This window comes from Aythya marila, assembly GCF_965140915.1.
Source record: "Aythya marila genome assembly, chromosome: 1".
NCBI lineage: Eukaryota > Metazoa > Chordata > Aves > Anseriformes > Anatidae > Aythya > Aythya marila.
Window position 1 is genome coordinate 196181704 of NC_139042.1, and position 27906 is coordinate 196209609.

The 27906-nt window shown below is 36.6% G+C and overlaps 1 protein-coding gene across 4 annotated transcripts in view; it reads left to right on the top strand.

Moving 5' to 3' along the window:
- Window positions 1-15241, top strand: part of CD36 (CD36 molecule (CD36 blood group)) — a 38516-nt gene extending 23275 nt beyond the window's left edge. For all 4 annotated transcript variants that reach the window (XM_082762218.1, XM_082762219.1, XM_082762216.1 and 1 more), the window contains exons 4-14: window positions 2038-2182; window positions 4346-4525; window positions 4668-4759; window positions 5208-5254; window positions 7291-7360; window positions 9053-9240; window positions 9980-10098; window positions 11399-11472; window positions 12253-12307; window positions 12505-12669; window positions 13360-15241. In XM_082762218.1, coding sequence (XP_082618344.1) covers window positions 2038-2182; window positions 4346-4525; window positions 4668-4759; window positions 5208-5254; window positions 7291-7360; window positions 9053-9240; window positions 9980-10098; window positions 11399-11472; window positions 12253-12307; window positions 12505-12669 — 1135 coding nt within the window. In that variant the 3' untranslated portion in view covers window positions 13360-15241. The remainder of the gene's footprint in view (window positions 1-2037; window positions 2183-4345; window positions 4526-4667; window positions 4760-5207; window positions 5255-7290; window positions 7361-9052; window positions 9241-9979; window positions 10099-11398; window positions 11473-12252; window positions 12308-12504; window positions 12670-13359) is intronic.
- Window positions 15242-27906: the final 12665 nt, after the last annotated feature.

The following is a 27906-nucleotide window of genomic DNA, read 5'->3' on the forward strand; positions in this document are numbered from 1 at the left end:
AAACATTTCTTACTGAGTTTCACGTCGGGATACTAAAACAGGTAATCAGATGTGAATCTATTTGTTCTTGTGATAAACCGTTGCTCATTAGTAAGATGTTTACCATAAAAAGACAGGCATGTTGCATTTGTTGCTGTTCAGTGTTTCCCAGCATTTTACTTAGAAAAAAATATGCCAGATGCCCCCAAAACAAGAGATTGTCTTATCACCGATGTAAGTATAACACTCATATTTATTTTAATAATATGTTTTGTTTTATTGCTCATTTATTTATTTTGTTTTGCTTTGGTTGATTGTTTTTAATCTATAGCTTTTTCTTTCTCAGATTTCCCTCTGAAAAACATTTTTTTTTTAATGTATTATCGAAGGCCTATATGCAACAGTCCATCCCTGTCCAGGAAAGTACCTAGCTGGCACTCTTGTTATGAAATTGCTTTCCTAAAATGATAAGACATTTCTTTCTTAATGTCATTGACATGTATACAATATTTGACAAGTAGTTTTGTATTGCAGTATATAAACCACAGGTGCCTTAATGCCTAAAAGGTTATTAATTTATCGTTGGAATATCTTGGTTCATACAGTACCTGGGAAGACACAGGAGAAGGTTATGCAGGAGTCAGGAAACTCAGCAGCTGAGAAATATTGCAGAAGGTGAACTCCCACTAAACAAGCATTTTTTACTCTGGTCATGGTGGTGCATATACTCTCAGGGATAAATCTCTGCAGATAGCCTAGATAAGACTGTGCAAGAAATGATGGCTTCATTTCTTGGGGAAAAAACAAACAAACAAACAAAAACAAACAAACAAAAACAAACAAACAAACAAACAAACCAAACACCATCCCTTGATCAGAGATATTGGGTCTACCTTAATCACTGTAATGCCAAGTCTCTTTCTCAATTTCCCTTTGAATGTTTCATTTGTTTCATTGCTTACTACAGAGTGGAACAACTGTCCTTGAAACTGCAATTGTCCCCAAGATTCTGTTGGGATGTGGGAAACTCTTTAAGACTTTCATTTCCAGTTAGAAGTAACGTGGCTTAGAAAACAAAACTTCCCAACTTCTAGATAGGTGCTCTACACATTAGTCCATTAACTAAAGTGGCATGCACAAACACCACTCTTGAGAAGCCAAGATCCAGCTGCTTGTGGGGTAGGTCCCACCCTGCACTGGTTACATCTGTACCATGGGGAAAAGTGCTCTGAAATTTCTGGTCCTCCCATGCCCAGGCTGGATGATCTGATAAAGCATGATGATCCCTTCTGAAATGGAACTGGGATAAACTTTGTAGACCCATGGAATAAACTAAGCAATACAACACTTGCTGGATGCCACCTCCGCAGTGGGGTCAGCAAGAGGATGGGGACATAAAGAGTTGAGCCAAAGCCAGAACTATAGCAGCTCAGATATTTGTGCCTCAGTGATCCCCTAACAGAAATATAGGCACTTACAGGCACGATGGAGAAGGGCTTTTGTGTTTCTCAGTGGTGCTGAAAGACTGCTTATCCCAAGACTGCTTGGGATTTCCCTATATGGATGTGAAATATTAATAAAGTGGCTCCCATTATGGATTTAACCTCTAATCTCTTTTATTAGAACACAGGCCTATCGCATCAAATCTTAAGGGCATTTATAAACCATTCCTGAGTCATTCCCTTCTAAGAACACACAATCATGAAAAAGCTTAGAAAATGATGTGATGAAACAAAACCAATTCATAACAGAATACAAAAAGATAAAAGGTCTGTTATTGCAATTAAAAGTAAAAAATAATAATTAAAAAAAAAGTATTTTAGTATCAAGCAAAAAATGCATTAGGCATTAAGGAAATGTTTGGAAAATAAAAATATTTTACATAAAATAGATTTTTACAAATATTCAAATGAAAAGTTTAGAACCATTTCAGTGATTTTTAAATTTAAAATATTCATCTTCAAAAGCGTTCATCAACATCTCAAAATTCTGGTAAGATGTCTTGACTTGAAAATCAGATTTTAAAATATTCTGTGTTTTATTATTTTGTATTTCAAGGGTGCGATATTTAGCCAAAGAAAATATCACAGAAAACTCTGATGGCACAATATCCTACATGTTGCCTAATGCTGCTCGTTTTGAACCTGATATGTCTGTTGGGACAGAAAATGATACCATCACGTGCCTGAACCTCGCTGTTGTTGTAAGTTGAGAAAAGAAACCATAATATGCACATTTGAATGTTGAGATATTCAAAAAATAAGGGGTTGAGATATTCAAAAAGTTAGGAACACAGATTCTGAAGACATATTACATTTACATTGAGGTTTCCTTATACTCCCAGGGTAATCTTAACTGTAAATGAAAATTGACTTGTTCTTGTCAATGGAAGCAAAGTCATCAGCTTGGATGGGATGTATCAAAAGCATCCTTCTAGTCAATTTTAGTGTGGGAATGAATCAAAGGGTTGTGGATGGATTCCTATTCTACTGAGGTACAGCATGACCAGTATAATGTGGGTTTTCCATACTCTTTTCATATCTTCAGTCCTGCTTTGTGGGGGAGACTGCGTTAAATCAGTGTATGCATGGCTGTGCTGCTTCCATGGTGCTCCTCTGCCCCAATGCAATGGTGTCACCAGAGTTTTCCAGTCCTCCTGCAACTTTAGTTCTCCTGAGGAAATCACAGGAGACCCCACCTGTACTTCACTCCAGATGTTTTCCTGTTGTCATAGGATTTGAGTATTTGCCCTTGACCTATGTTTACAGATTTCATATTTGTATTCAGCCCTATTTGCGTTCCTCGGATGTCCCATACTAACACTGTGGTGTCTGCATATCAGGCCTACTGTGACAGAGAGGGTGGGTATTAGTTGCAGAGTGGAGAGATGCTGTGTGTAAAGATGAAAAGAAGGTCGATTGCCTTATTGAGACCAGATCTATTCTGCCTATGTTCTAATTTAGGCTAGAATTTCCCTTTTAGAAAGCTTTTTTTTTTTTTTTTTTTTTTTTTTTTCCCCTGGACTAATGTCCTGAGTCCTTCATCTCATGATATTCTTCTCATGGTATTCACTAACTCTACTCAGTTGCCACATTTTGGGCCATGTAGTTCTTTATGCATGTAAACACAGGCTCTTGCCTAGAAGCAGTCATGTCAGGGGAAGTAAGAGCAGAGCATTCAAGCCCCGTTTTGATGTTCAGAACAAAACTTGGATAAGTTTAAATACCCAGAGAGGCTGTGCTTATCTCACATGACAGTATCGGTAGAGCCCATCTTTGGTATCATAACCTTGTGGTCAGAATATTCACAAGGGAATCAAGAGAGATGTTTTTCACACTTTCTTAACCCTGAGGGGATTGAACCAACATCTCCTCTATCCCATAATCTTTCCATATCCATGCTTGCTGCTTGCTTTATGTTCAAATTCAGAAAGGAATGCATGGTCTAAGAGAGATTAAGAAAAAAAAAAGAGAGAACAAACAAGAGAACAACTTTGTCTTGGTTGTTTCGACTTTCTGGCTAGCTCTGACTTGCCCATTGTCATTCCCATTGCACTGAAGACAAGCAGAGATTGCAGTAAAAAGCCTAGAGTGAACACTTGCTCTGAGAGGTACTTTTTCATTACACAGATTTACTTCACAAAATTGTTACTGTTCCCTGCCTCACCACATGGGCCAACATAGATCATTTTTTCTTGTTTTCCACAAGCTAATCAGTGGCTTTAGGGACTTGACTTTGTGTTTATGCCTCTGGAAAAGTTCATTACAATCATGGCTGGTAAAATACCACATCATTCTTCATTGAAATAGGAAAAGTTCATCTGCTACGTAGAATTAAAACCATTTGGAAAGAACATATTAGTTGCAGAAATGTATTCTTTCTGATTAAAGAAATAATGGAGATTCATCACTCCACTGGTTTTATGCAGGATAGAATCATACTGCTGTTAGCATAATTTTATCAAAATAGCAAGTCTAAAACACAGCCAATAGGTAACAAGGCATTTATCTTTGTACTTGTATGTTTATGATGTGAGTGAGTCTGCAGTAATGAGATATGAATATAGCAGAAAAGAAGGAAAATGAAAGTTGTACAGTCTATGTTACATGCACAGAGACCTGAAGTATAGAGACATTAGTGAACTTGTGGAAACAGTGAAGATAAATTGGCTAGTTTTATACATGTCATACTCAGCAACTGTTTCAATAATGAGTCGTAGTTTTAATTATAAATTTGACTTGCATTGAGTAAGGTCTGGAAACAACCTTACTTATCAGCTCTGCCAGAGATTTATTGGAGTTGGTCTGTACTTTTGATCTGCTCACACAGAATTTTATGCCAAACATTAGTTTTATTGCTGTTGTAGGCTGCACCTGCCCTGTATACAAATGCTTTCATACAACTACTACTGAACACTTGGATTAAAGCTTCTAAGTCATCCATGCTGCAGAACAGAACAGTGAAAGAAATACTCTGGGGATACAAAGATCCCTTCTTAAACAAGGTCCCCTTCCCCTTGGACCCAGTTTTGGGAGTCTTCTACCCGGTAAGTGAAACCAATCAGAAGGCAATATTTCAGTTATAATTACGTGAATAAAATCAATACTGCAGCTGCAAGGAAGAAAAATCTGACAAAAATACCTTGGGTCAGTACTTCTAACCGTTATTCCTTCTTGTGTCTATTACAGTATAATGGGACATATGATGGACTTTACAGAGTGTATACTGGGAAAGAAGATATAAGCAAAACAGCAATAATTGAAAGTTATAAAAACAAAAGGTATAATAGCATTGTATATATGAAAAAAATAATCATATTTTCAAGGTTTGCATTTTAAGACCTGGCTCACTGAGAGCTATAATTAAATGGAAAGTTGTCAACAATTCAAGGAAAGCTAGATCAAGCCCCAGGCTAAGCAAAACCACCTCTTTGTTTCAGCTATTTGTGGTTCTGAGCTTGGATTTAAGATATTTTTTTGATTCTTCAATACAAGTAGTTATTTCTGTCTTCCATACTTATATAGCTAGATCGCTTTTGCCCTAATCTACTGCATCATATAGTTTATCTGAAAATATGAATTAACATCCCTGTCATATGCCTTTGCTATTGAATCATATTTATACTGGAGCAGTGAGGATTAACAACACAGGTAGTGAAATGGATTACATAGTACAATATAATTCATGCAGCATGACTTTTTTTTTTGTTTGTTTCTTTTATGTTAAAGGAATCTTTCTTACTGGGAAGGTTACTGTGATTTGGTTAACGGCACAGGTGAGCCTATTAAAGCTTTGTGAAACTTCAACAAATCTGGATATTGTAAAGGAATGTTAAGTCCCCCTTGGGCTTTGAGAGTTCTGTATTCTGCATATTAAATATCTATATAAATATGAATGTATATATACTACTGCTACCATACATGCATATATATCTAATATAATATATATTATACACTATTTAAAACACTATTTTATATACTTATGTGCATGCTTCAGCTATAGAAGATGTAGAAGACAAGAAACAATCTACCTGTCTGTTTCTATTAAATATCTGCATAGCATGGTATAACTAAGATTCCTTATCTTTGGTACAACATTTGAAAAATATTATCTTTGCCTTCCAGTAACATACATTCTTCTTACTTTCATTTTCTTTCTTTTTCTTACTCTGTTTTTTTTTTTTTGTTTGTTTGTTTGTTTGTTTTTTCCCTCTGTACTGTGAAGTTTTCCTTAGCATAGATCATTCTCCTAAAAAACAAAAACAAACAAACAAACAAAAACAACAAGAACGACAACAACAACAAAAAAAACATGACTAGTAATTTTGAAGCATTTCAAATACTTCCCAAGAATCTGAGTTTCCAAAAGGTTGTGTATCAGGAAGGATTAGTTATTTTAATGATTAAGAAATGATGTTTTCTTAGTTTCTGGGACTTTGGGACTTACCTTCTTTCTTATGGAGCCCCAAATCTTTATATATATATATATATGATAAAGATATATATCTATATCTATATCTATGTAGATATAGATATAGATATAAAGATATATATATATATTATTGTCAGCTTTTTCTTTGTCTTCTTCCACAGCAGATGGAATAAACACACTCAGGTAACTAGACTAAGTGTTTCAATACAGTGAAAATGGGGAGAATTTAACTGTTAGCAAAGGTCATTACACAGTTTACATGAGCATTCAATGTGACTGCTAAGGAGGGAATGTGTTTAGAGAATCAGCAGGTTTAAAATGTCTTGTAAGTAAATGTGAGAATTCCTTTGTATCTTGTAAACTTTCACAGCAAAGCATGGCATGTTTTCTGAGCAAAAGTAAATAACTAGATAGAAAGATGAAACAGTTTTCTTGTATGGGGCTTGAAACGAATCCGTATTTGCAAACACTCCGAGACTGCCAAGATTTACAAATAGAGTTTGTCTCTAGGATGATCTTGGATTTTCTTTAAGGAAAAGTGCTTCCCTCAGCAGCGGGCAAGTGGCAGTATGTAATTTAGCTTTCTCACTCTTGCCAACTAGATTCAAAGATACCACAGATGTTTTCAATTCTTTGGTTAGGATTGCTGAACAAGAAACTAAACAGCAACTTGTTGCAAGAAGTAACAAATGTACTGGTTAAAGGTTTGTTACAACACCTTGCTTAGAAAAATGGCTGAGACTCCTCTTACTTCACACTAGTTGCATGCAATACAGAAATATGCATCTGAACTGGCAAGCTACTCTTTCCATAGCAAGTGGGAGAAAAACATCACCAAAGTGCTCTTCCTCTGACCTTTTTTGATTGTCTACAATGAGCTCCAATTGAGCAATCTTGGGTGAAAAAAAGAAAAGAAAAAAGTTAAGTGCTGTTTATTCAATAAGTTTTGAAGTCTAAAGCTGCATTTCTTATAAGCTCTGGGTGCCATAACTCCAGGTGACTATGCATCTCCAGCAAGCTTTAATTTTTTAGACTACATAAACCTCGAAGTAGTGGCAACAGGTAATGGGATTCGTATTAAGCAGGAGTGGTATTTTTATCTGCTGTTTTTAATAGGCTTGATGATATATAGATTCATGTCTGTGGGAAAAAAAAAAAAAAAAAAAAAAAAAAAAAAAGCTGCCATAATTTGGCTTGCCTTCAAAATCAATCCATGGAGTACCTGTCATTATGCAGTAGCTTATGTAAATATTTTCCTTACAAACGACTCATTGTGTTTACCTTGTTCACAGCTTTATAGGAAAGTATTAAGCACTGAGCTAGAAATTAAAGTACATCCTCTAAGTGGAATTGCTTTCAAGCTCTTAATTTCATTCACAGATGGGGCATCATTTCCTCCATTTGTTAAGAAGGATCAGGTACTGCGCTTCTTCTCCTCTGACATTTGCAGGTACGTTGATCCTTCCTTTTGTGCATACATGTGCTTCCCAAATGCTCTTTTGTTTTAGTAGGCTGCTGCAGTATCTCTGCTGGGGCTTAGGTTGCTGAGGCAGTTCCTCACAACTGTTTCACCTAAACTCAAGTAAATTCGTGAGCTGTGCTTATGATTCAGAGCTTAATTCTATCACTTTCATTTGTGTCAAGTAGCAAGTTATTTATGGTGTGTTTCATTTAAGCAAGTTACAGGTGTGTAATTTAGGAATACCACTGCTTAATTTTACAGAGAGAGACACTGCTATGAGCAGTTACAGACACTGAGGTCCAAATGGTTCAAAGTCTTGAACAATTTACAGGATCAGGACTCAGTCTCTAACCTGCCTAATTTGGTCCTATCAGGCAATTTAACCCTCTGCAGGGGCTGTCTGGACCATCTTGGGGATTTCTGCATAATGTCATCTATGCAGAACAGGATTTACTGTTGGCCACTAGATGCTCAAAATTGTTTTCCCACAGGATTTTTTTTACAGAGTTTATTTTGATGTATTTACAAACAAACCAACCTGCTTAATTCATCCCATAATGATGGCTTTTCAGCCTGCTTCATCTGATGTGGTTATGCAGTGTCCCTGAGTTCTCCAGTGAGATAGCTGAAAGCAACATTAAGAGATTTAAAGGGCATCAGAGTGTATTTACTTTGGGAGGTTCGATCCTAGTATTTATTTTGCTGCCTGGAAACAGCTGCTTCCTTTTAACTAGAGTTAAAGTGGACCATTTGCTTTGCAGATTGTTTGTTTTCAAAGATCAGTGTTTTTACATGACGTTAGAGTTCTTTTTCTTGTGAAGCAATTGTATCCCCAAACTGGACAATGTTTCAGAACTTATGGAAAAGGGAACTCTACTTAGTGGAGAAAAAATAAATTTGAACCAATTGGACACAGTTTGAGAGATTCCTCAGGCCATCTAATTCTCACAATTAATGAACAATGAAGGGCAATAACAACCTCCCAAAGGTCTCAGATGAAACAAGGTAACGGAAAATGGTTCTGACCATGTTGCAAGACCCCGAATCCTTCTTTTGATCAGCTGCAATACAAATTGTTGCTGCCTTGGTTACATTACTGCATATCAACCTTATTTCTTTATCAGTTGATAATGTATCATAAATATATATATATATATATAAAATAAATAAATAAAAAAAAAGTGGTAAGCTTGAAGTGGTATTCTAAAGCTTGAAGTAGTATTCTGATTCACATACAACGGAATAAGTTTATAATAAGTATGTCATTTGCACCATAAAGCTTAAATCAGTATCATCAAGTCAGCAAAACTGTAACCAAACCCACTGATTTTGGTAAGTATCTTTACAGTAGTCAAACGAATTTCAAACATTTCATAATAGCAGTTGCTGTAGAAGTGTGTAGAAAAGACCTCTTATTAGTTTACTCATTTAGTTTATATTGTTTATTGGTATTAGTATTTTTTCTGCCTTTTTGTGTCTTGCTGTGCTCACCTCTGAGCTTGTACATCCCTTTGTGAAAGCACAGAATTGCCTGTGTTACAGGGGAAGGCCCCTACAAACTGCTGGGTGTGGGCTCTCTGAAGTACTTTTCTTTTAAGAGACGGTCCTTGAGGAATAATACCATGAATTCAGATTTTCAACCAAAGTGACTAAAACATATTTCTCCTCTTTTATATTCAGATCGATCTACGGAGTCTTCCAGGGCAAACAGAATGTGAAGGGAATCCCACTTTATCGTTTCGCAGTTCCTCGTGAAGCGTTCGCATCACCAGTTGAAGTTGGAGATAACTACTGCTTCTGTACAGAGGAGATCATATCCCAGAACTGCACAAAAGCCGGAGTCCTAGATATTAGTGCCTGCAAAGGAGGTATAGCGGGGGCATGGTACTGCCAAAGAAGCCATCTAACTGGGAAGAAAGCACGTATTCTGTAGCTGAGGTGTTGCTCTAGGATCCAGGGCATATGTGTTTGTCTGCAAACTCTTCCACACATTGCCTGTGAGAGCTTTCCCTTTTCCATAGCCTCATTTCTCCAAATGAGAACTATAATATTTCTGTATTTTGAATGTCACTACGAAGAAGAAAATCACAACGCTATAGATTGTGTACTGAAATTGCAGGAATGCACAAGTAGAAAGTAAAGGAGAGGGATTCTATATGTACTGTTTAAAGCCAGAAATAGTTACAGTCCTTGTATTTGTGATGATTCACACCCACGATATATGTGCATGTGTTTGTGTGTGTGTTTGCACAGCTATATACATACACAGAGACTGAGAGACACCAGTTACTTAATTTAACATCAGTACAATAAAATGCACTCCCAGCTCCACAGTGTAGACACAAACAAGGTTTGTAAATACAACTTATTTCACCAGACAAATTCTCCTGACAGTAGAATCTCAGAAATTCTCAATTTATTTTATGTTGGAGTGAGGGAAGCTATTAATGCTTTTTTTTTTTTTTTTTTTTTTTTTTTTTCCAGGGTTGTTTGTGTGTTTGTATAACAAATTATGAATTATGTTTGCATAGAAAATGGGTTTAGAAGGTGAGCGCTGAAACAAGGCTTAATGATTTAAATGTTTTTTTTTTTTTCTTTTTCAAATAGGAAGACCCGTGTATATCTCTCTTCCACATTTTCTTCATGCAAGTGAATCTATACTGAATGATGTTGAAGGCCTGAGCCCAAATGAGAAGGAACATGAGACGTTTCTAGATGTAGAGCCTGTAAGTCCAAATATTTAATAAAATTAAATAGTAATTCAGTAACCTTGCGATGTTTAAATTTAATTGCAGTAAAGTAGGTCTTTTACAAGAGGGATAAGCAGAGGAAGCAATATTTTTATGCTTGCTTTTTAATATCTGCTCACCAAGGTGTTAAGCTTTTAGCAGGGGAAATTTAGGGCAGAACTTTTTCTTATTCTGACCTTCAAAGTTGGAATATAAGCTTTGATTTTTTTCTTCATTGGGAATGCATGATGACTTCACAAAGCTTTGAAGTATGCTATAACTTATCTATCATTTTCAAGTACTTTCTGAAAATTCTTTTCTATGAGATGTCTTATTAAATTTTATCTTATTTATTTTTAATTTTCCATAGGTTTTTTTTGTATAATTACTATCTCAATTGAATTAAAGTAAATAAATATAGATTATTTCCAAGAAAATTATTAATAGTCTAAAGCCCAATCACTTTCCTGACTCTAGAACAGAACTAATATAGTCTTTGTAACTCTGTCCAAAAGAGCTAATAAAGGAACGAATTTATGATAGCTCTGATTTTGTTTGCATTCAATTTTACATTTACTTCTGTTCCAGTGAATCAGATTAAGACAAACAATCTTAACTGTGTCAGCCAGAGTCTTCTGAAGTATGTGGTGAATTCTGAAGTTTCAAAATTTTATTGTATCTGAGTTTAGATGAAATGGCAAAATTCAGGATTTTTCATTAAAATATTTTTTCTCATATAATTTAAAAATGAAGCCACATAACTTCAATGAAATCTAAAGTTAAGTCTCATTTGAAATAGAGATATAAACCTAAGTTTCCTAAATCCGAGGTGAAAAGGAGACAAAAAAAAAATAAAATCTGACCTTTGTTTTAATATGTTTGTTCTGATAAGAAATGTCTGTTTTCTGCCCTATGCCAATTAAACTTACCCCTCTCATTAAAATAGAACTTTTAGTCAATTTCTAATGAAAGAAAAAAGCTAAACTATACTTTTATATAGAACATATAAATATAACTGGTATAACAGTTTTCACTATTGTTGCCTTCAGTATAAATTTGTAAATTGCAAAAGTAACTAAGGCAAAACGATAAAATCATTACTTCTATGAGAAAAAGAGACCCTTAGAAGACTCTTAGAAACATTCAAAATTCATAAAAATGTAATTCATCAAAATATAATTTTTCTTTTTTTTTTCTTTTTACACAGACTGTATTCTAAGCTCATGCAATCAATTCAAAATTTAAATTAATGTTTTTTTTTTTGTTGTTGTTTGTTTGTTTTTTTTTCATGTTTTAGACCACTGGTTTTACACTACAGTTTGCCAAAAGGCTTCAAGTAAACCTCCTTGTGAAACCTGCAAAAAAAATTGAGTAAGTGTTGTTTCATTATTTTGTTTTTAAATACATTTTTTTTTTCAGAAGCCTTCTTGGTCTAAAAGAGCATTAGTAGAAAAGGGAAAAGAACGAATGCAAATACTTGATTAAAGTCTCTACTTCTCTCTTGCAAAAATTTCAGTCATGAATTTCCAGAGAATATTAGTTTCAGTGAAAAGTGCCTTCTTGTGCAAGGCACTGCCCAACAATTTTAGCACATATTTGATTTCCCCACAGCAGCTTACAGTGCAACATGTTCTTAAAAATAACATTGTTACAAAACCCAAATGCAGGGCATAAGGATGAAATAGAAGGAATAATATATTTTCTGCAATAAATCCAATGAGAGAGATAATTTATGTGTTCCCTGTTACTTGATGGAATTTATGAGAAAGGTTAAGGTTTATCTCACTATTTCTTTTATCTTCATTGGACCAAACGAACACATACAACTCCTGTACACTGTGTACGGGTGAACACAACATAGATTTTCAGACCCTTTCTTCAACACTTGTTCAGCCTTTCTGTGTTCTGACTACCTCTCCATGGAAGACTAGACAGAAAGAGATAACTGCCTGACTGGTGAAATGGCTGTTCTTAATTGTAGGCTTTTTTTTTTTTTTTTTTTTTTTTTGATCCAAATCTACCAAATTTATCAAAAGGTACTTCCAGAAGACAGAACTGTTAGTGCAGATGGAAAATTGTTAAGTAGATACTGGCTTTATGAACCAAACTGAAGGTAACATGCTGTATTTTTTTTTCTTCTTCTCATTTCAGAGCTTTATCAAAAGTTAAAAAACCTTATGTCTTCCCCATTCTTTGGCTAAATGAGGTTAGTATACTTTCTGCCTATTAATCTTCACTGTTAAAAAAAATACACACACACAAAATGACTTAACTTTTTCTGTCTTAATATCCTGAAATTGAGCGAATAAACTCATGTTATGATGTGCACATGAGAAGAATATACTCAGTGAGTGAGGTCTTGTATGCTTAGTGTTCACTGACTTTTTTCTTGTACTGTTTCAGTCTGCTGTTATTGGGGATGCAAAAGCAGAAATGTTCAGAAAAAAAGTCTCTGGTCGGGTCCAGATGCTGAGTCTGCTGCAGATGGTGTTGATCATCACAGGTTCTGTGGTGTTCCTCGCATTCCTGGGTTCTTATTTCATATGCAGATCAAAGAAATTAAAATAAGTAAGTAAACATTAATGGCTCAGTCCTCAGTAGTAACTTCTTAAGGTCTGAGTTGTTCAGAATCATTACATATTTAGTTGTTATTTTTCAAGTGCTAGTAAAGTTCAGCAGTTATTATGTCAGTTCTGTTGAAAATCATCTAGATAGCCATGGTTTTCAAATTCTCTTCCCAACACTTAATCCATCAGGATACTCTTAACATACCAGGGAGGGTACTGGGATCTATTTCCAAAAGACCAACACTTTTTTTTTTTTTTTTTTTTTTTGGTTCAAATATACAGCTTAATCACTGTGACTTATTGGAAACAGACATTTTATCCAAAACTGTTAGAACACTTCAGAAGTGTACTCTAATACTTCTTTGGGACAGAGGCCACTCAGATGCAGTTTCCTGCACTTTCCATGACATAGCCCTGTTTCTTAATAAGAGTGTTGGATAGGCTTTCTCACTTTTTTCTCTCTGTCTTGCATCAGAATCACATTAGTCAAAACACATCCTGTTCACAGATAGCCTACTAAGGCTAAATACAGTCCTGTCATGGATAGAATAACCAAGTGGTGGATTAATGACATCGAGGGAAACAAGCAGAGATGTGAATGTTATGGTGAAAATATCATGCTGTAGTAAAAACCTGTTTTCAAGAAGACTTACCTCATAACATGCTGAATTCTGATTTTATTTCACTACAGGTAATAAAAGACTTCAGATGTAGACAGTCTTTAACTGAAGTTTCAGCCAAGCAGCATGTTAATATTTGGTGACAAAAGGTATGATTCAATGCACAGGCAGCCCATGTGCTATGGAATTCAGTGTACTTTTCCATTTTGAAAAGACCAACTCACTAACCCAAATAAGTTGATGTTTCCAGAGGCCCACACATATGACATCACTAGAGTGGCCACTGTGGAAATTATTCTTTCAAATAACTCATTACATGAACCTTGTTACAAATTTTAAAAGACATTCAAACAGACTGAAGTTGACATGCAGCTGGAATTTAGTCCACCTTCTGCCATATATGCAACTTGCTACTTTTTTTCTTCTGGGAACTGCAAGACAATTGAAAACCCTTTGCTGATGTTCTAGCTTGGAGCACAGGCTTGGGAATGACAATGTCTATGAGCTCAGGCCATACTCTAGATACTCTCGTTGCAAAGTTTCTTTCTGTTCCTTCAAGGAATGGAATCTGCTGCAGTAGAACTGCTCTCTGTCCTCTATTCAGGGATGCAAACTGTGTTGAATGTGAAGTTTATTATGTAAAGTTACTAACCATAATACATGAAGTTAATAAATAATTTACTGAAATATATGGTTCATATATTTTATGAAGAGATGGCCCATACACACACCACAGTCATTCATATGTTGATGGCACTAATCAACATTTGACTTCACAGTTGTTTGGTAATCTGAGTTACTCACTAAATCCCAGCCTCCATTGCTCTTTTTATTGCCTCCTGTGTGCTTCCCTTTCTGGTTCTTGCTCAAACATCAGCCTCTGCTCTGCCTTAGCTCCACTTCACCTTCCCTTAGGGAACACTTCACCCTCCCTTAGGGAATGTTCTAATCCTTAAGACTGAATGAAAATATTTCAGAACATTTTGGACACAGGAGATACTAAGATAATGGTCAAACATCAGAGGGTTCCACTTTCTAAGACAGAACATAAATTAAAACAGGTAGCCCCAATTCTTCTCTGATAAGCCATCTGCCACAAGGAAATTGTGTGGTTAATGAAGTGCATTGACCTTACTGATGCCCATAGACAGGCAGCTGACATTTTCATCTGTGCAAATGGTTTACTTTTTCACTTAATCTGAATACCATATCTTAGATATAAGAGTCAGTTGGACAGATATTGAACATCACGGGGTCTCTCCTTTCTTTGGACTCACTGAATTCAGAACAATAGCCAAAGTTCCAGCATTTTATAAAACTTCCCCATGGAGCTTTTTTCCCTTTAAGAGCTGCAAAGAAAAAGGAAAATCAAACACAGGTCAGCCTGGTGTTTGGGAAGAGTGCTATAAACCAGAAAGACTTTAAACCAGAAAGATTTAATTCGCTAGCAAATCTTTGGTCAGGTATCTTTAGCAAGCTGTTTTCACCCTTTGGAGAGAAAGGGAAAAACCGCAAAGACTAAAAGGATGTTGTCTTAATCCCTAGTGTTTAATATTCCTTGTGTAGCTATCATTGTACATTAGATCCGACGAATTACAAAAATCCCCAAAGACTATTCTTGGAGGGAAGTTCTATGTACATTGCTAGTCTTTTTCCAGCCATGGATTGGAACTCTAAAGTACCAGGGTGGGAGATGTGAGGGAAGCATGACACTCAAGGGAAGTTCACACTCAGAAAGCTGATATATTTAATTTCTCCTTATTGTGCTTGCTAATTGATGGGAGAGAGGAAAAAAAAAAAAAAAGCTTTTCTCTTTGCTACATTATTGCTGGTGTCATTTGTAATGCTCTGTTCCCACATTAGCATGGGGACAGTTTGACACAACTGAAGGCATCCCTAGAGTCCTATGGACTGGTCAAAAAAAAAAAAAAAAAAAAAAAGAGCACAAGTAAAGGTATTAAGTCGCCTTCTCTTTTGAAACATACATGTACACAGCTCTGCTGTGGTTCAAGATCTGACACCAAGTTATTATAATAAAACTATTTTGTGTGTGTGTGTGTGTGTATGTATGTGTGCTGGAATCTAATGGTGATATATTTTCACCAAGAGAACAGTGGCTGTCGTGTTGATTTTGATACAACAGTATTTCAGCTTAATTTTCTTTGGCTTGAAGTCCATTGTCAGTACATTAAAGTTTGCTCTGTGTGGTTTAGTGCTATGTGATGCTCTAGCATCAGTGATCCAGCAAGTCAGGCCATGATTTTAAATGTCTCAGGGCCCAATTTTGCATACATACAAATGTACAATGTTCTTATGTATAATCTAATTGATCTAAATGTAAGTTTGGATTTTTAAACTATGTTCAGCACCTAGGCTACACTTGAATTATAATTATAGTTATTTTGTCCAGAGCATTGGTTCCAGTTATTCTTAACTGATGTTATTAAGGCTAATGTTAATTATTTGCATTTGTTCAGACACATGTGGGATAAGCATTTATTAGGGATTTAAAGAACTCAATACAAATAAAATAAAGCTCAAAGTGTTTTTTCTGAGTTCCATATGTCTAAGTGTAAATAAAATCTTCTGTGTTGGATAATGGACTCCATTTATTTATGTTCTTTGTATTTTTTGTTTTATTTTCTTTAAGATTGATTTTATAAACTGATAAATAAATGAGTTTATAGCTATCCTTTATTACATATTTGTAATTTAGCACATCCCTGCTGCTTGGAAGTGCATATCACCTTTTGTGCAAGTGTAATACACCATGTACCATGATGTATTATAAATGCCAGTGACATCTATTTATCCACTGTGTTACAAAAAGTAGGAGGCTTGGGGGGGGGGGGGGGGGGGAGGAGCCTGACAGTGCTCATACCCCACATTCACCGCCCACCCCAGGTCATTATGGGTGAAAATTACAGGTGAAAATCAGATCTGACCCAAGATCTACTAGCCCACATACAGCCCAGAGCAGGTGTGCCAGCTCTTGATCTCTAATTATAATTATGCTTTCAAAGCCTTAAAACCTGTTCTTCCTACCAAGCCTACCAGTGTTTGTTAAGGTAATATAAACATGACACGACACCCTGAAAAAGAGAAAGCTGATGTTTTGTTTGTCTTTTTAACTGGGAGATTAGGCAAACACTTGTTTTATTCATGGATGTGCAGAGTGTCAGCATTTAATAAGTAAAAGATGTAATAACTATTGAAATGCATTTTTTTTCAATGATAAAAAAAAAAAAAAAAAAAAAAAAGAAAGAAAAGGAAAGAGGCAAATTACCTTTATCAAATGCAAACTGCATTTATGAATAGATGTCATATATTTTCTTTTTTCTGTTCCTTCTTTACATACCAGATTTCCCTGACACTCCATCGTCACACCCACTCTGAGGTGTACTCAAAGCAGCCAATGACCAGCCAGTGCTAGCTCAACCAGCCAGTGCCAGGCTGGGGACTTTCTCAGCTGTACTGTGTAAGAAAAGAAGATAAATGCTTTGCAGTAGGCGCCACCCAAAGGGCATATATTTTTTCACAAGTCCTTGTGTTTCACTTCAGTATAGCCAGTGAAAAGTATTACTGGCTAAAACTCATAGTTGCTTTTCGTGCCAGTTGACATCATCCAACATAATTGCATCATTTTAAAAGCAGTATGAGAAAAATCACAACTTAAGTGTCTATTGAATGCTACTCTGTCAGAGGCATCACTAAGACATCATTTTTGATGTCCCATTAGTATTCCAGAGTGTTTGTTTCAGTTCATGTTTTCCCCTGAGTTTTGTGAATTTGTGTTTTACAGAATACATGCCTAATGTGACCTGAGCCTTCAGGACTCTTTTTCTTGCCCAGCAAGCACTAATGTACCACTAAGAGTTTATGGACAAGTTGGGATTTGCATAGAGCCACCTGCATGCTCTTATACTTAGAGACTCAGGTTTGGGATGCACTTAAAACATATTTGCATATTTATTTGCAATAGAATATTTGCATGTAGGACTAGGAAAATCAAATTTTTATCCCTTCTTATTAATTTTTTCCAAATGCAAAGCCCACATATAAGAATTCTTTTAAAGGTAAATTTCTCCAGTGACACTTTCATGACAGGAGCTAAAGCATGAATGGCACCTCAAACCAGCAATGAAAGGTATACATGCTGGAGGTGTAAGTACATCTGTGTACTGATACATAAAGCCATTTTTTTTTCCTGTGTTCTTAGAACAAATATAAAAGTACGTTCTTCTGTGTGTATTCATTCTACAGATGTAATCTTTTTGTCTTTGCTCTGGTCACACAGTGGGTCCAGTTTGTAAAACAAGAAGAACAAAAAGTTATCACAACAATTAATGCACACACACACATCCCCACGCTGACTGTAATGTTGCAGCAACTTCATTTTATTCTGTAGTCTTGATGACTTCAACCTGTTTATTCTCAGCAGAATAAACTGAAGAATACTAAAAAAAATCACAAAAGTGGAACCAGGGGCCTATTATTATTATTATTATTATTATTATTATTATTATTATTATTATTATTATTATCATTATTATTATTATTATTATTATTATTATTATTATTATTCCTATTAGTGATGGGGAAAACAAACAAACAAACAAACAAACAAACAAAACACTTGGCAAAGCATAACCTTTATTTCAATAACAAGTCAGTGCAGTTAAGAGGTTAATTCAGGAAATCTTCTCTAGTTGCCATCTAATCTACCAGGCAGCACTCAGAAACATCACCCACATTGCTGAAAGGATGTAAGTACATGCTTTCTGGGTAAGATCATTTGGGATTCAAGTATGATCATGCACACAATGTTTCTAGCAGTAGAAGTAAAATACTGAACACAGGTATCAGCCATAAAGTCAAATATGTGGTTACAAAAGCACCAATTTTAATGTGAATTATTTAGATTACATTAGCTCAGATTGCAAGTATGTATTATTTTTCAGGTCATACCTTCAACTGAAGTTGGAATTGTACAAGAAGGTGCTAATCCACAAAAATGAAGGGGATCTTTGACATCCTTTAGCCACTGGTTGAGAAATATGGGACTACTGTTATGCTGTATTTAATGTTTACTGGATTAAAACCAAAAGTAATCTAATAATCAAGGACCAGAATCTCTTGATTTCCCTTTCTAGCCAGGTGCAGTAACAGCAGCACAAATGCTAAATGCACCTTCTTCTTAAGGAAAGTGAAAGATATAGTGTTTTTTGGAGTTAAAATCTTCTATTACTTTTGACACACTTCTATGAAAACATATGAAGAGCCAGATTTTACCCTGTGCTTCATATGAATTCCTTCCTGGGGCTGAGCACATCTTGGGCGTTGCAGCACCAGCTATCAGAACTCTTAAGTAAGTACTTCTGTTCAATACTGCTTCAACCCTCATGAGGGGCTGCTCTGTCTGGAATATGGCATGAGGAGGCTGGAGGTCCCTGAAGTCTGGTCAAATGTCACACAAAAATAAGGAAAGGCAAGTCTACACAGAGAGTTAAGCATGGCAATGCCTCATACCCACATGGAAAACTTTCAAAAGTATGCTTAGATTGGAGTCAGCTAAGAGTTCCAGTCCTGCTATTTGCTTCACAGCATCATGAATGTAAGAGTGTTTAGTGGTCCTGGCTGTGGTGGTGGTGGGCTGACAATGTGGAAGACTCCCAAATAGCAGGTAATAGCTGTTATTCTGTGATATCTAATATAAGTTTATTCATTTTTAGCTGAAGATTGAATATTATGAAAATTTTCACGTTTCACAAAGATTCAGAACAAGTGAAATAGATGAGTTTAAAGCTGTCATGTTTTCACTACCTTAAACTCATATAATTGAGTTTGCATTTCAGCCTCTGGGATGCAGCACACACAGCAGACAGTTTGAGCAACTCTCTGATTAATCATCTCTGAGCTGAGACCTATTAAATGGTGTTATGATTGTTTAAATCTTTGACAAGTGGTTAAACTTGTCTATTTGGTTTAATCTGAAAGAAACAGGAAATTGTCACTGTAGCACAAAGGATGATGAAAGAGGTTTGCAGACAAAAAAAGATTTATTTGTGAGGTCCACATGTCATGATATACAGCAACTGCAACAGAATCTTTTTCATTTGATCAATACAGAGAAGGAATGGGAAAAAGAGAAAGGTGGGGTGGGGTGGAGGAATTTTCCAAAGTAGCTAGCCTGGATGAGAAGTGACAGATGTCCCTCCAGATGAACATCATTTTTGGGACATCCTTTGCAGTGCAACATTACTTGCAAATAGCTAAATAGCTTTTTGAAAGTAACTGCAGTTACATCATGATCTCACCACTGTTTTCTGTCACTCATTGCTCTGATAGAGCTGACTTATGCATGCTTGGGCCAGGAACAGATTTTGCAGTGCTAATTGGCTGTTAATTCTTATGTCTGTGCATTGCTGGGAAACATTAATTTTCTATCTGAATATCTCTTATTATTCTCTGTTAGTTCATAATATATATTTTTAAAATAAAAATTATGAAGTGAGGAATGAATTGTAGAGGGAGAAAAGAAGGAACTTGTGTGGCAATGGCAATGACTTCTGACAAGACCCAAGAGAGCAATTTCTGAGTTCCCCTGTGCGAAGCAATGAAGATAAAAAGTATTCGCTAAGATTAGGACAAGAAGAATGGCCACAGACAAAAGCAGGCATGTTCAGGCAGATGGCTACAAGCAAGTGCAGTGTTCCCTGAGTGGGACTGCAAGTCTGTACCCAAAAAGCTCTGAGCACTGCACAGGCTGAGGAATCAGAAGCATCATCCCACTAGTGAGTTTGCTTCCCACCAATCCCCTATTCACTGATGATACCCTAGAAAGTGTGGTTGTATGCACATGGAAACAAAACAGGGAAAACAGGAATGCTGTGAACATTCTCAGTTGCCTCACTGTATGAAAGCAATATATCTAAGTATAGTGGTTTTTTTTGTTTGTTTTGTTTTAAATAATAATAAATATATTTATTTACTTATTTAGCATCTAGTTTAGGAAGGCCTGGGTCTCCCATAGAGTCCATGTCATAATTCTCATCCATCATGGGTGTTTCAAATATCCTAAAGCATGTCATGTGGGAAGTCTTCCTAGATCATTCTATAATCTCTTTCCATAGATGTACTCTTCACACCTGAGTACTTATACGGAACCTTCCCCAAAGTTCTTTGTGGGCAGAAAAGAGAATTGAATGAAAAGATATCACAACTAAATAGCTCATAAGCAGATTTGTATTAACTCCTCTTGCCAACCGCCAACCTCTTCTAAACTTTTTTTTTTTTTTTTTTTTTTTTTTTCACAGACACTTTCTGGATGCTCCAAAATGCACTTGAGAATATATAACTTCTTGCAGCCTTAAACCCTGAATAATATAAATAAATAAACAAATAAATAAATAAAAACTAAATAATAATAAAAAATGCACATTTTACAGTTTTGGCTTTTGAGTTTTGAGGGGCACATTCACAGAATCACAGAATCACAGAATCAATCACATAACAGTTGAGGTTGGAAGGGACCTCTGGAGGTCATCTGGTTCAACTCCCTGCCCAAGTAGGGATGCCTTGAGCAGGTCTACTCAGGACCATCTCCAAGTGGCTTTTGAATCTCTGCCCAGGAAAGTGGTGGAGTCACCGTCCCTGGGAGTTTTCAAGGAAAGGTTTGACCTGGTGCTTAGGTACATGGTTTAGTGGGTGACATTGGTAGTAGGGTGATGGCTGGACCAGATGATCTTGAAGGTCTTTTCCAACATTAATGATTCTATGATCTCCAAGGAGAGAGACTCCACAGCCTTTTTGGGCAACCCGTGCCAGTGATCAGTCACCCTCACAACAATGAAATGCTTCTTTGATATTCAAACGGATACTCCTGAGTTTCAGTTTGTGTCCATGACTTCTTGTCCTGTTAGTGGACACCACTGAAAAGAGCCCTGCTCCATTTTCTCTGCTTCCTCCCTTCAGGTATTTATAGACATTGAATTCCGTGAGCCTCCTCTTCTGAGGCTGAATAGTCCCAGCTCTCTCAGCCTCTACTCATAGGAGAGGTGCTCCTGTCCCTTGGTCACATTTGTAGCCCTCCATTAGAGGCCCTCCATTATTGTGCTGTCATCACAATATCTTAAAAATATATATATTATTTAGTTATATTAAAAAAAAAAGTACACTAAAAATAAAAATAAAAAGAACAGGAAAAAATAAAACTAAAATCACCCTTAGTTTTATAGATAGCACTGTGCGTCTTAACCTCCAGGCCTCGGCCTGCAGTTTGTGAGATGGGCACTAGATGGCAATGCAATATCTAGGCTGGCAGTCTGAATTCTCCAAAACGCGTGTCCAGGGCTACTCACCATTGCACTGGGATTAGGGTAGATACAGTTGGACATGGTGAGACTTAAACTGCGGGTCCTTTATGCGCACTTATCTGCAATGCATCACCACCTCACACAGCTTAGTAGTGTTGCAACAATTACCTAATTAGTTCGTATATGCTAGCATACAGCTTCTAAGAGAACTAGATATAGAGAATGCTTACTTTACAAAGTTGCATTTCAGCTTCTGAAGAAATAATGAAATATTTGAACTTGGGTCATGTTCTCCCAGGCCTGTGAACAACATAAATGATGCTCCACTTACTGCTTGACAGCTTCTGCAGGCAGAGCATGCTCCTGGTACCTGCTCAAAGAGCCAGACTGACTCCTTCTGATGAAAGACATAACAAAACATGAAACACCCAACGCTCAGGAACCTCACTCACCACCCCTTGACATCAAAGAAACAACACCCATTTTCAAGATTCACCTTGTTTAATATCCCCACTCTCCAGCCTGAAAACTCATCTGTTCTTATTCTTTCTGCTTCCTGTGCCTGTGAAGATGTGAACATAACCTGCTTGAGCATTTAAATTCAGTTTTACTTAAACTGATGAAATGTTTAGAAATGTATATCTGTAACTGTGTACTTAAAATATTTGCTTAAATATGGTTACAACATCTGTTCTGGACTTTCAGTTGTAAATCAAGGCTCTAGACCTTAACCAGTATTATACCTTTATTATGGGATATGTTTTGGTTTTAGAGAAAAGAGGTCTTTTTTTTTTTTTTTTTTTTTTTTTTTTAACTGGGAAGAACAAAAATATTACAATGCATGTAGCTAGACGAACGGATGTATGTTTAAATAACACATTTACTCCAATATTAACAATACCTAGTTAACAGGGTAGCCATGATAGCAGCTTTGAATGACAGGAAATAATAATAATAATAGTAATAAAAAAATACATGTAAGCTTGACTTAGCCTACCTTTCAAAAATGTATCTCCAGGGTGTTCTGCAGGGGTTTGCAGGGGGTTTACAGGGAGCGGGAAATAATCCATTTCCGATCTCCATTTTCAAGGTAATAGTGCTGGCCCTGCTGAGAACCAGTACCTCATCAAGCTTTTTCTAAAAGTTAGATGACAGGTAGGTCAGGTGTGGCTGAAATTATGGTGGTTATGTCACTATTCACCTGTGGCCATAATTTATGGAAATAAAATATTTATCTGTGTGTGTTAATGAGTCTGTTTATTGTCTCTAACTATATATGAATACCTTGCAGAGTTATGAAGAGTCTCTTCTATTTAGAAAATCAAGCTTGGCACCTCTTGAGTTGTGGGCTATGATCTCTCATCCCAGTGAGATGATATCCTAATACTCAGGTGGGAGCACTTGTAACACTCAAGAGACCCTTTAAAATGATGAATAATCAGTGTTTTTTTGTTTGTTTGTTTGTTTGTTTTTCAAAATCAACTTGAATTATACATATAGATGTTCAGAACTAGACTCTAAGTTATTCCTCAAAGAAATAAGAACCAAGACGTTACATCAGAAGTTATCTGTGTTGTAAACCAGACAAGGTGCCAAATGCTGGACTCGTCCAAGTTTTCCTCTCTGTTTCTATTTGCAAAATACAAGTGTGGATGTCCTGAAGATACAGTTTCCGTTGACCAAAGGAGAATACTGGTTGTCTCTATCTGATCATCACATCAAAATTCATCATGTTATGGAAGATTTTGGTAACAATTTTAGGATTAGGATTTAATCTTAAATGTTAGTCCTTTAGTACAAAACATTTCTTATGAACTTTTCATATATATAATTATCAAATTTGTCTTGTCACATGTTTTAAATAAGAAATCTCTACCTTTGACTACTGGATGAATTACTTTTTGGCATACCTGTCTTTTCCTGAAGGACAGAGAGTTTTGAAAAGCTTTACCCATACAAACTAAACTTGGCATCGAAATGATCCTGTGGGGAGCCGGTACAGTAGTGAAGGCTTTTGTGTTTCTGCATTTTAAATATTGATTTAGAAATTTGTATCCATTATTCAAATTATCTCTGAGAATATGCTTCACAGCAAGTCTTGCCTGATTGAAGCTTGGCATGTAGAATCTTGGCTTTCTTTCTGAAGACTAAGCTTTCATGCTGACTGCCTGAAAGGCATGGAGAGAGTTTACAGGCCTGAGGAGGTAGTGGAGGCATGTTAAAATGACAGATATACAACATGTATTAAACCTCCTCCATTATTGGCTTTCCCAAAGTAGATTTCACAGGCAGTGGCTATCACATGATTTCATGTCCAGTTGCTGACTCACCAGGGAGCACATGTAGCTGCTCATATATAAAATATTCTGTTGCTACTTCTGTTTTCATTGCTCTGTTTCCTCCAGCCGTGAGCAGTGAATGCTGACATTTTCTCCAGGCAGGCACAGACAACTAGCAAACAAAACACACAGGACACAAACCTGTTAAATAAATGCATTTTGAAGACAGATGCTGCACACATGGGATGATTACATTATGCCCACATAAAAATAAATAAATAAATAAATAAATAAATAAATAAATAAATTGCATCACCTGATAAGGCTGGTGCTCTTCATTACATCATATGCAAACACACTGGATATTGTACACTGCCTCACACCCTCCACCCACAACTTTGGTAATGTCTGTTTTCCATCTCTGTGCATGACTGTACCTGAAATCCCCAGCTACCCAGGATGGTAGGGTTGGATAACCGGTAATGATGCAAAAGAAACACATTTGGGAAATAACATGTCCCATAGCACTTCAGGTGGGCACAGCCGTATTCTCTTGATCAACTTTCCCATTGAACTCAACAAAACGAAAGTGAGAGGAATAGGGGGAAAACCCTACAAGCATGCATTGGATCCACTCCGCCTTTCCCTTCTGTGTGACTCAGCCCTGTATACAAGATTGGTAATGTCTCTAACTACCCAGCAGGACTTTTGCTTGAAGAACTCCACACTTCATTACAAAAACTTAATGTACAGAGCTTTTCCATTCAGGTTGTTAGTGATTTACTTAATGTGTGCCAAAAGTGGTGTTGAAGCACTGGCATGGCATGTTGAAAGGGAGAGCTGAAATGCATGAGAGTGGGTAACCAGGATGCAATGGCAGCCTGATGCACCCTGTGTGAAGGGTGCAAGAGTTTTCAGGCATTGTTGGTTTATGAGCTTTACAGAATTAGGAAAATGATTTGAAAAGATTCACAAATTTCTTGGCAGGATTGAGGGATTTTAATACCTGTGATAACAAAGTATTAAGTTGACTTTGACTCATTTTCCAGGTCACGGTCCCCAGTTTCTGGTTGTCAAGGTGGGCCTCAGATACACACTTTCCTCAGGCATCAATCCTGTCTTCCAGAGGTTAAACCTTCATTTACAGGGCTTTCAAAACCCAAACATTCAAAGACAAATGAACTCTGACGTACTGCTTACATGTATGAATCCTAGTCATTTTAAGGGGTGTTAACTAAGGATTAGTCAGCTGGATCTTGGGCCCAAGGCTCAAGTTGCTCTGGCTGTAAAGAGCATTGAAAATGCAACCCCAGGATGATTTATCTATCCATACCATCAAACCAAAAACAACAACTAGAAACTATAACCCAAAGCTAGAATATATTGGATGCCATTTAAATCGTATAAGCTTGGATAGCAGCTTATGTGTGAGTTAATGAAAATGATTAACCGGTCTGCTTTCAAATAGGTTGCCTGCTCCAGTTCCCACAAATTTATTGGAGATCATTCCATTAATACAGTCAGTGTTGGCTCAGGACCTTTTTGCCTTAAAGAAAGATTTATTGCAAATAAATAAATAAATAAATTACTTTATCTCATTCTATTTGGAGATTGAATATTGGGAACCAGTAGTTTTGAAGGCGGTAGGCATTAAGTAAAGCTCCAAATAACACCTCTCAATATTTTTTTTTACTCTTTCTTGTATGCATTTTCCAATGAAAATAAGTGGTTTGTAGTCAAAATTTAATAAATGTACCAGCTTTCAACATTTGGAGAAAAAATAAATTGTACACTTCACATATTGTTTAGCTCTGGTGTGGTCATTTGATTCCTGAGGAATGAACACATTCTGTGTGTGTAGGACAAACTCTTCACCCTAAGAATTCAATATGGCAAACACCAGCTGTTTAAGGTTTTAGCCAATAGAACAGGAGGGAAAATAAATAAATAAATAAATAAAATTGAAAGAACTAGAAAGCTGTATTTACAGCTGCATTAGCACTTAATACCATGAATTTCTTTCAGACTCAGAAAAAAAATTGACCTTTAAGAGTAGCAAACTTGGACTTCAAATGCAAAACATGGCTTGATTATGAAAGCTCTGATATAAAACAGGTTTTATTCTTATAATGCTTGTCAAGTCCTTGGCTTGGAACTGCAAAGCTCTTTGGTTACTATGCTTTTCCAAGCAGACGATAAATCTGCCTGCTTTGTGTGGCTTGATGTGACAGCATGGCTCGTGCAATTCTTTTAAGCAATGAAAATATGCCAGAGACCACAAGATTGTGTCACAGATAAAGGAGCTCCTTCCTGCATTTTTTTTTCTTCACAGTGATGCTGAGGGGATTGAAATGCTCCTTGCCCATGCACATATGGTCATTTATTGATTGGCTCTACGGATCCAGTTACAGCAAATGACATTATGTGTCCTTCTCCCTAGTTAATTAATGAAATCCCCTTGGGCTGCCATAATTTCCATATTGAAGTGGTCGTTTGTGCGTAAGTATAATGACTAGTGCTGAAACAATCCTTTTAAAAGCAGAGGCATAAGGCCAAAGGCCATTTCCTACAATTAGATAATATAAAATCAAGTTTTATCAGGTGAGTTACTGTGGTCATAGAGATATGACCTAGGTTAATCTATAAGAAAAGACATTAAGATTTTACATCCCTTCTGCCTGTAGAGGTCTGGCATCTGGGAAGGGTGGAAAAGGCAGTTCCTGTGAACATCTCCTCGGCAGCATGTAAAGGCTGATGATCCATGTGTATCCTCCAGAGTCAAGTGACTTGGTTCTGACTGCAGCCTTGTCACGGTCCTGCCTTATGACTCCTTCTGCCTTTTATCTACCTTGCTGACCTAGATGGAGGCTGTCACATATATCTGAACAGTGGCAAGAACAAAGGACTTCTGTTCTTGCCTAGCACCTGTAAATGCTATTTTAGTGAAAACATGGAGGTGGTTGATACTCTTCAGTCAGAATCCATTGACTTTCATACAGAACTAAGGAAAGAGGAAAAATGAACCTGGTGAATTGCCTATGTCCGTCCTTGTGCATGCCCCTGCATGAACTGGGGTGTATCAAGTCTTTCAATTGATCCATGGTGTCCATGACCTTGCTTTTGCTCTCTTCTAGTGCCTGCCACTTTGGTCATCCCAGGAGGCAGCTATACTGAAGTTTATCTCATTTAGTGTTATATGTCCTTAGCTATTATACTAGCACATTACACCCTCTTGATAACTAATGAACAAAAAGAGATACTTGTGAGTCATGATTCCTCTAAGATACTTAGGGCTTATTTTGTGATGAAACACAGCTGACAAAGGTTTGATTCTAACCCTTTAGCCAAGGAATTGAAAGACATAACTTTTACATATGTTGTCCGTCAAAATATTTGCTGGGTTTAAGGCTTCCAAGAACTAGAAAGTTTGGGTTTTTATTTTGGAATTAGTATTTCAAGCTTCTACGTCTTTCATGGGATCTAACTTCAGAATTGTCTATTCAGTGTGTTGCATCTGGCTTTAGATGCCTCCATCTGAGTGATTTCCTGACCAAGCTGACACCTCATGGCCACAATCAGCTAAGATTCATCTGTCCACATCCAAGCACACCAGTCATCTAAGCCCTTGGAAGTTTTGATGATTTCCACAACAGATATTATTCCAATTGCAAAACATGAGCCTGTAATTATTCTCAGATTATGTGCAACCACAGGTAAACACATCCAGAGCAGGAACTTCTCTTTGCAAGGAAAAGAGAAGAAAGGGAAGAGAAAATCTCATGAGCCTTAATAACATAGTGCTCATGATTGCCAATTAACAGAGAAACCAGCACTCTGCATTCTCTGAGTGGAAGGTGTCCCTGCCCATGGTAGGGGGGGGTGGAATTAGATGAGCTTTAAGATTTATTCCAACCCAAACCATTTTATGATTCTATGATTCTATGATTAATACCTCGCTTTTGTACTCACACCACTGAAAATTCAATCCAGAGCCTCAGTCTAGTTCCTATAACATGCAGCAGCC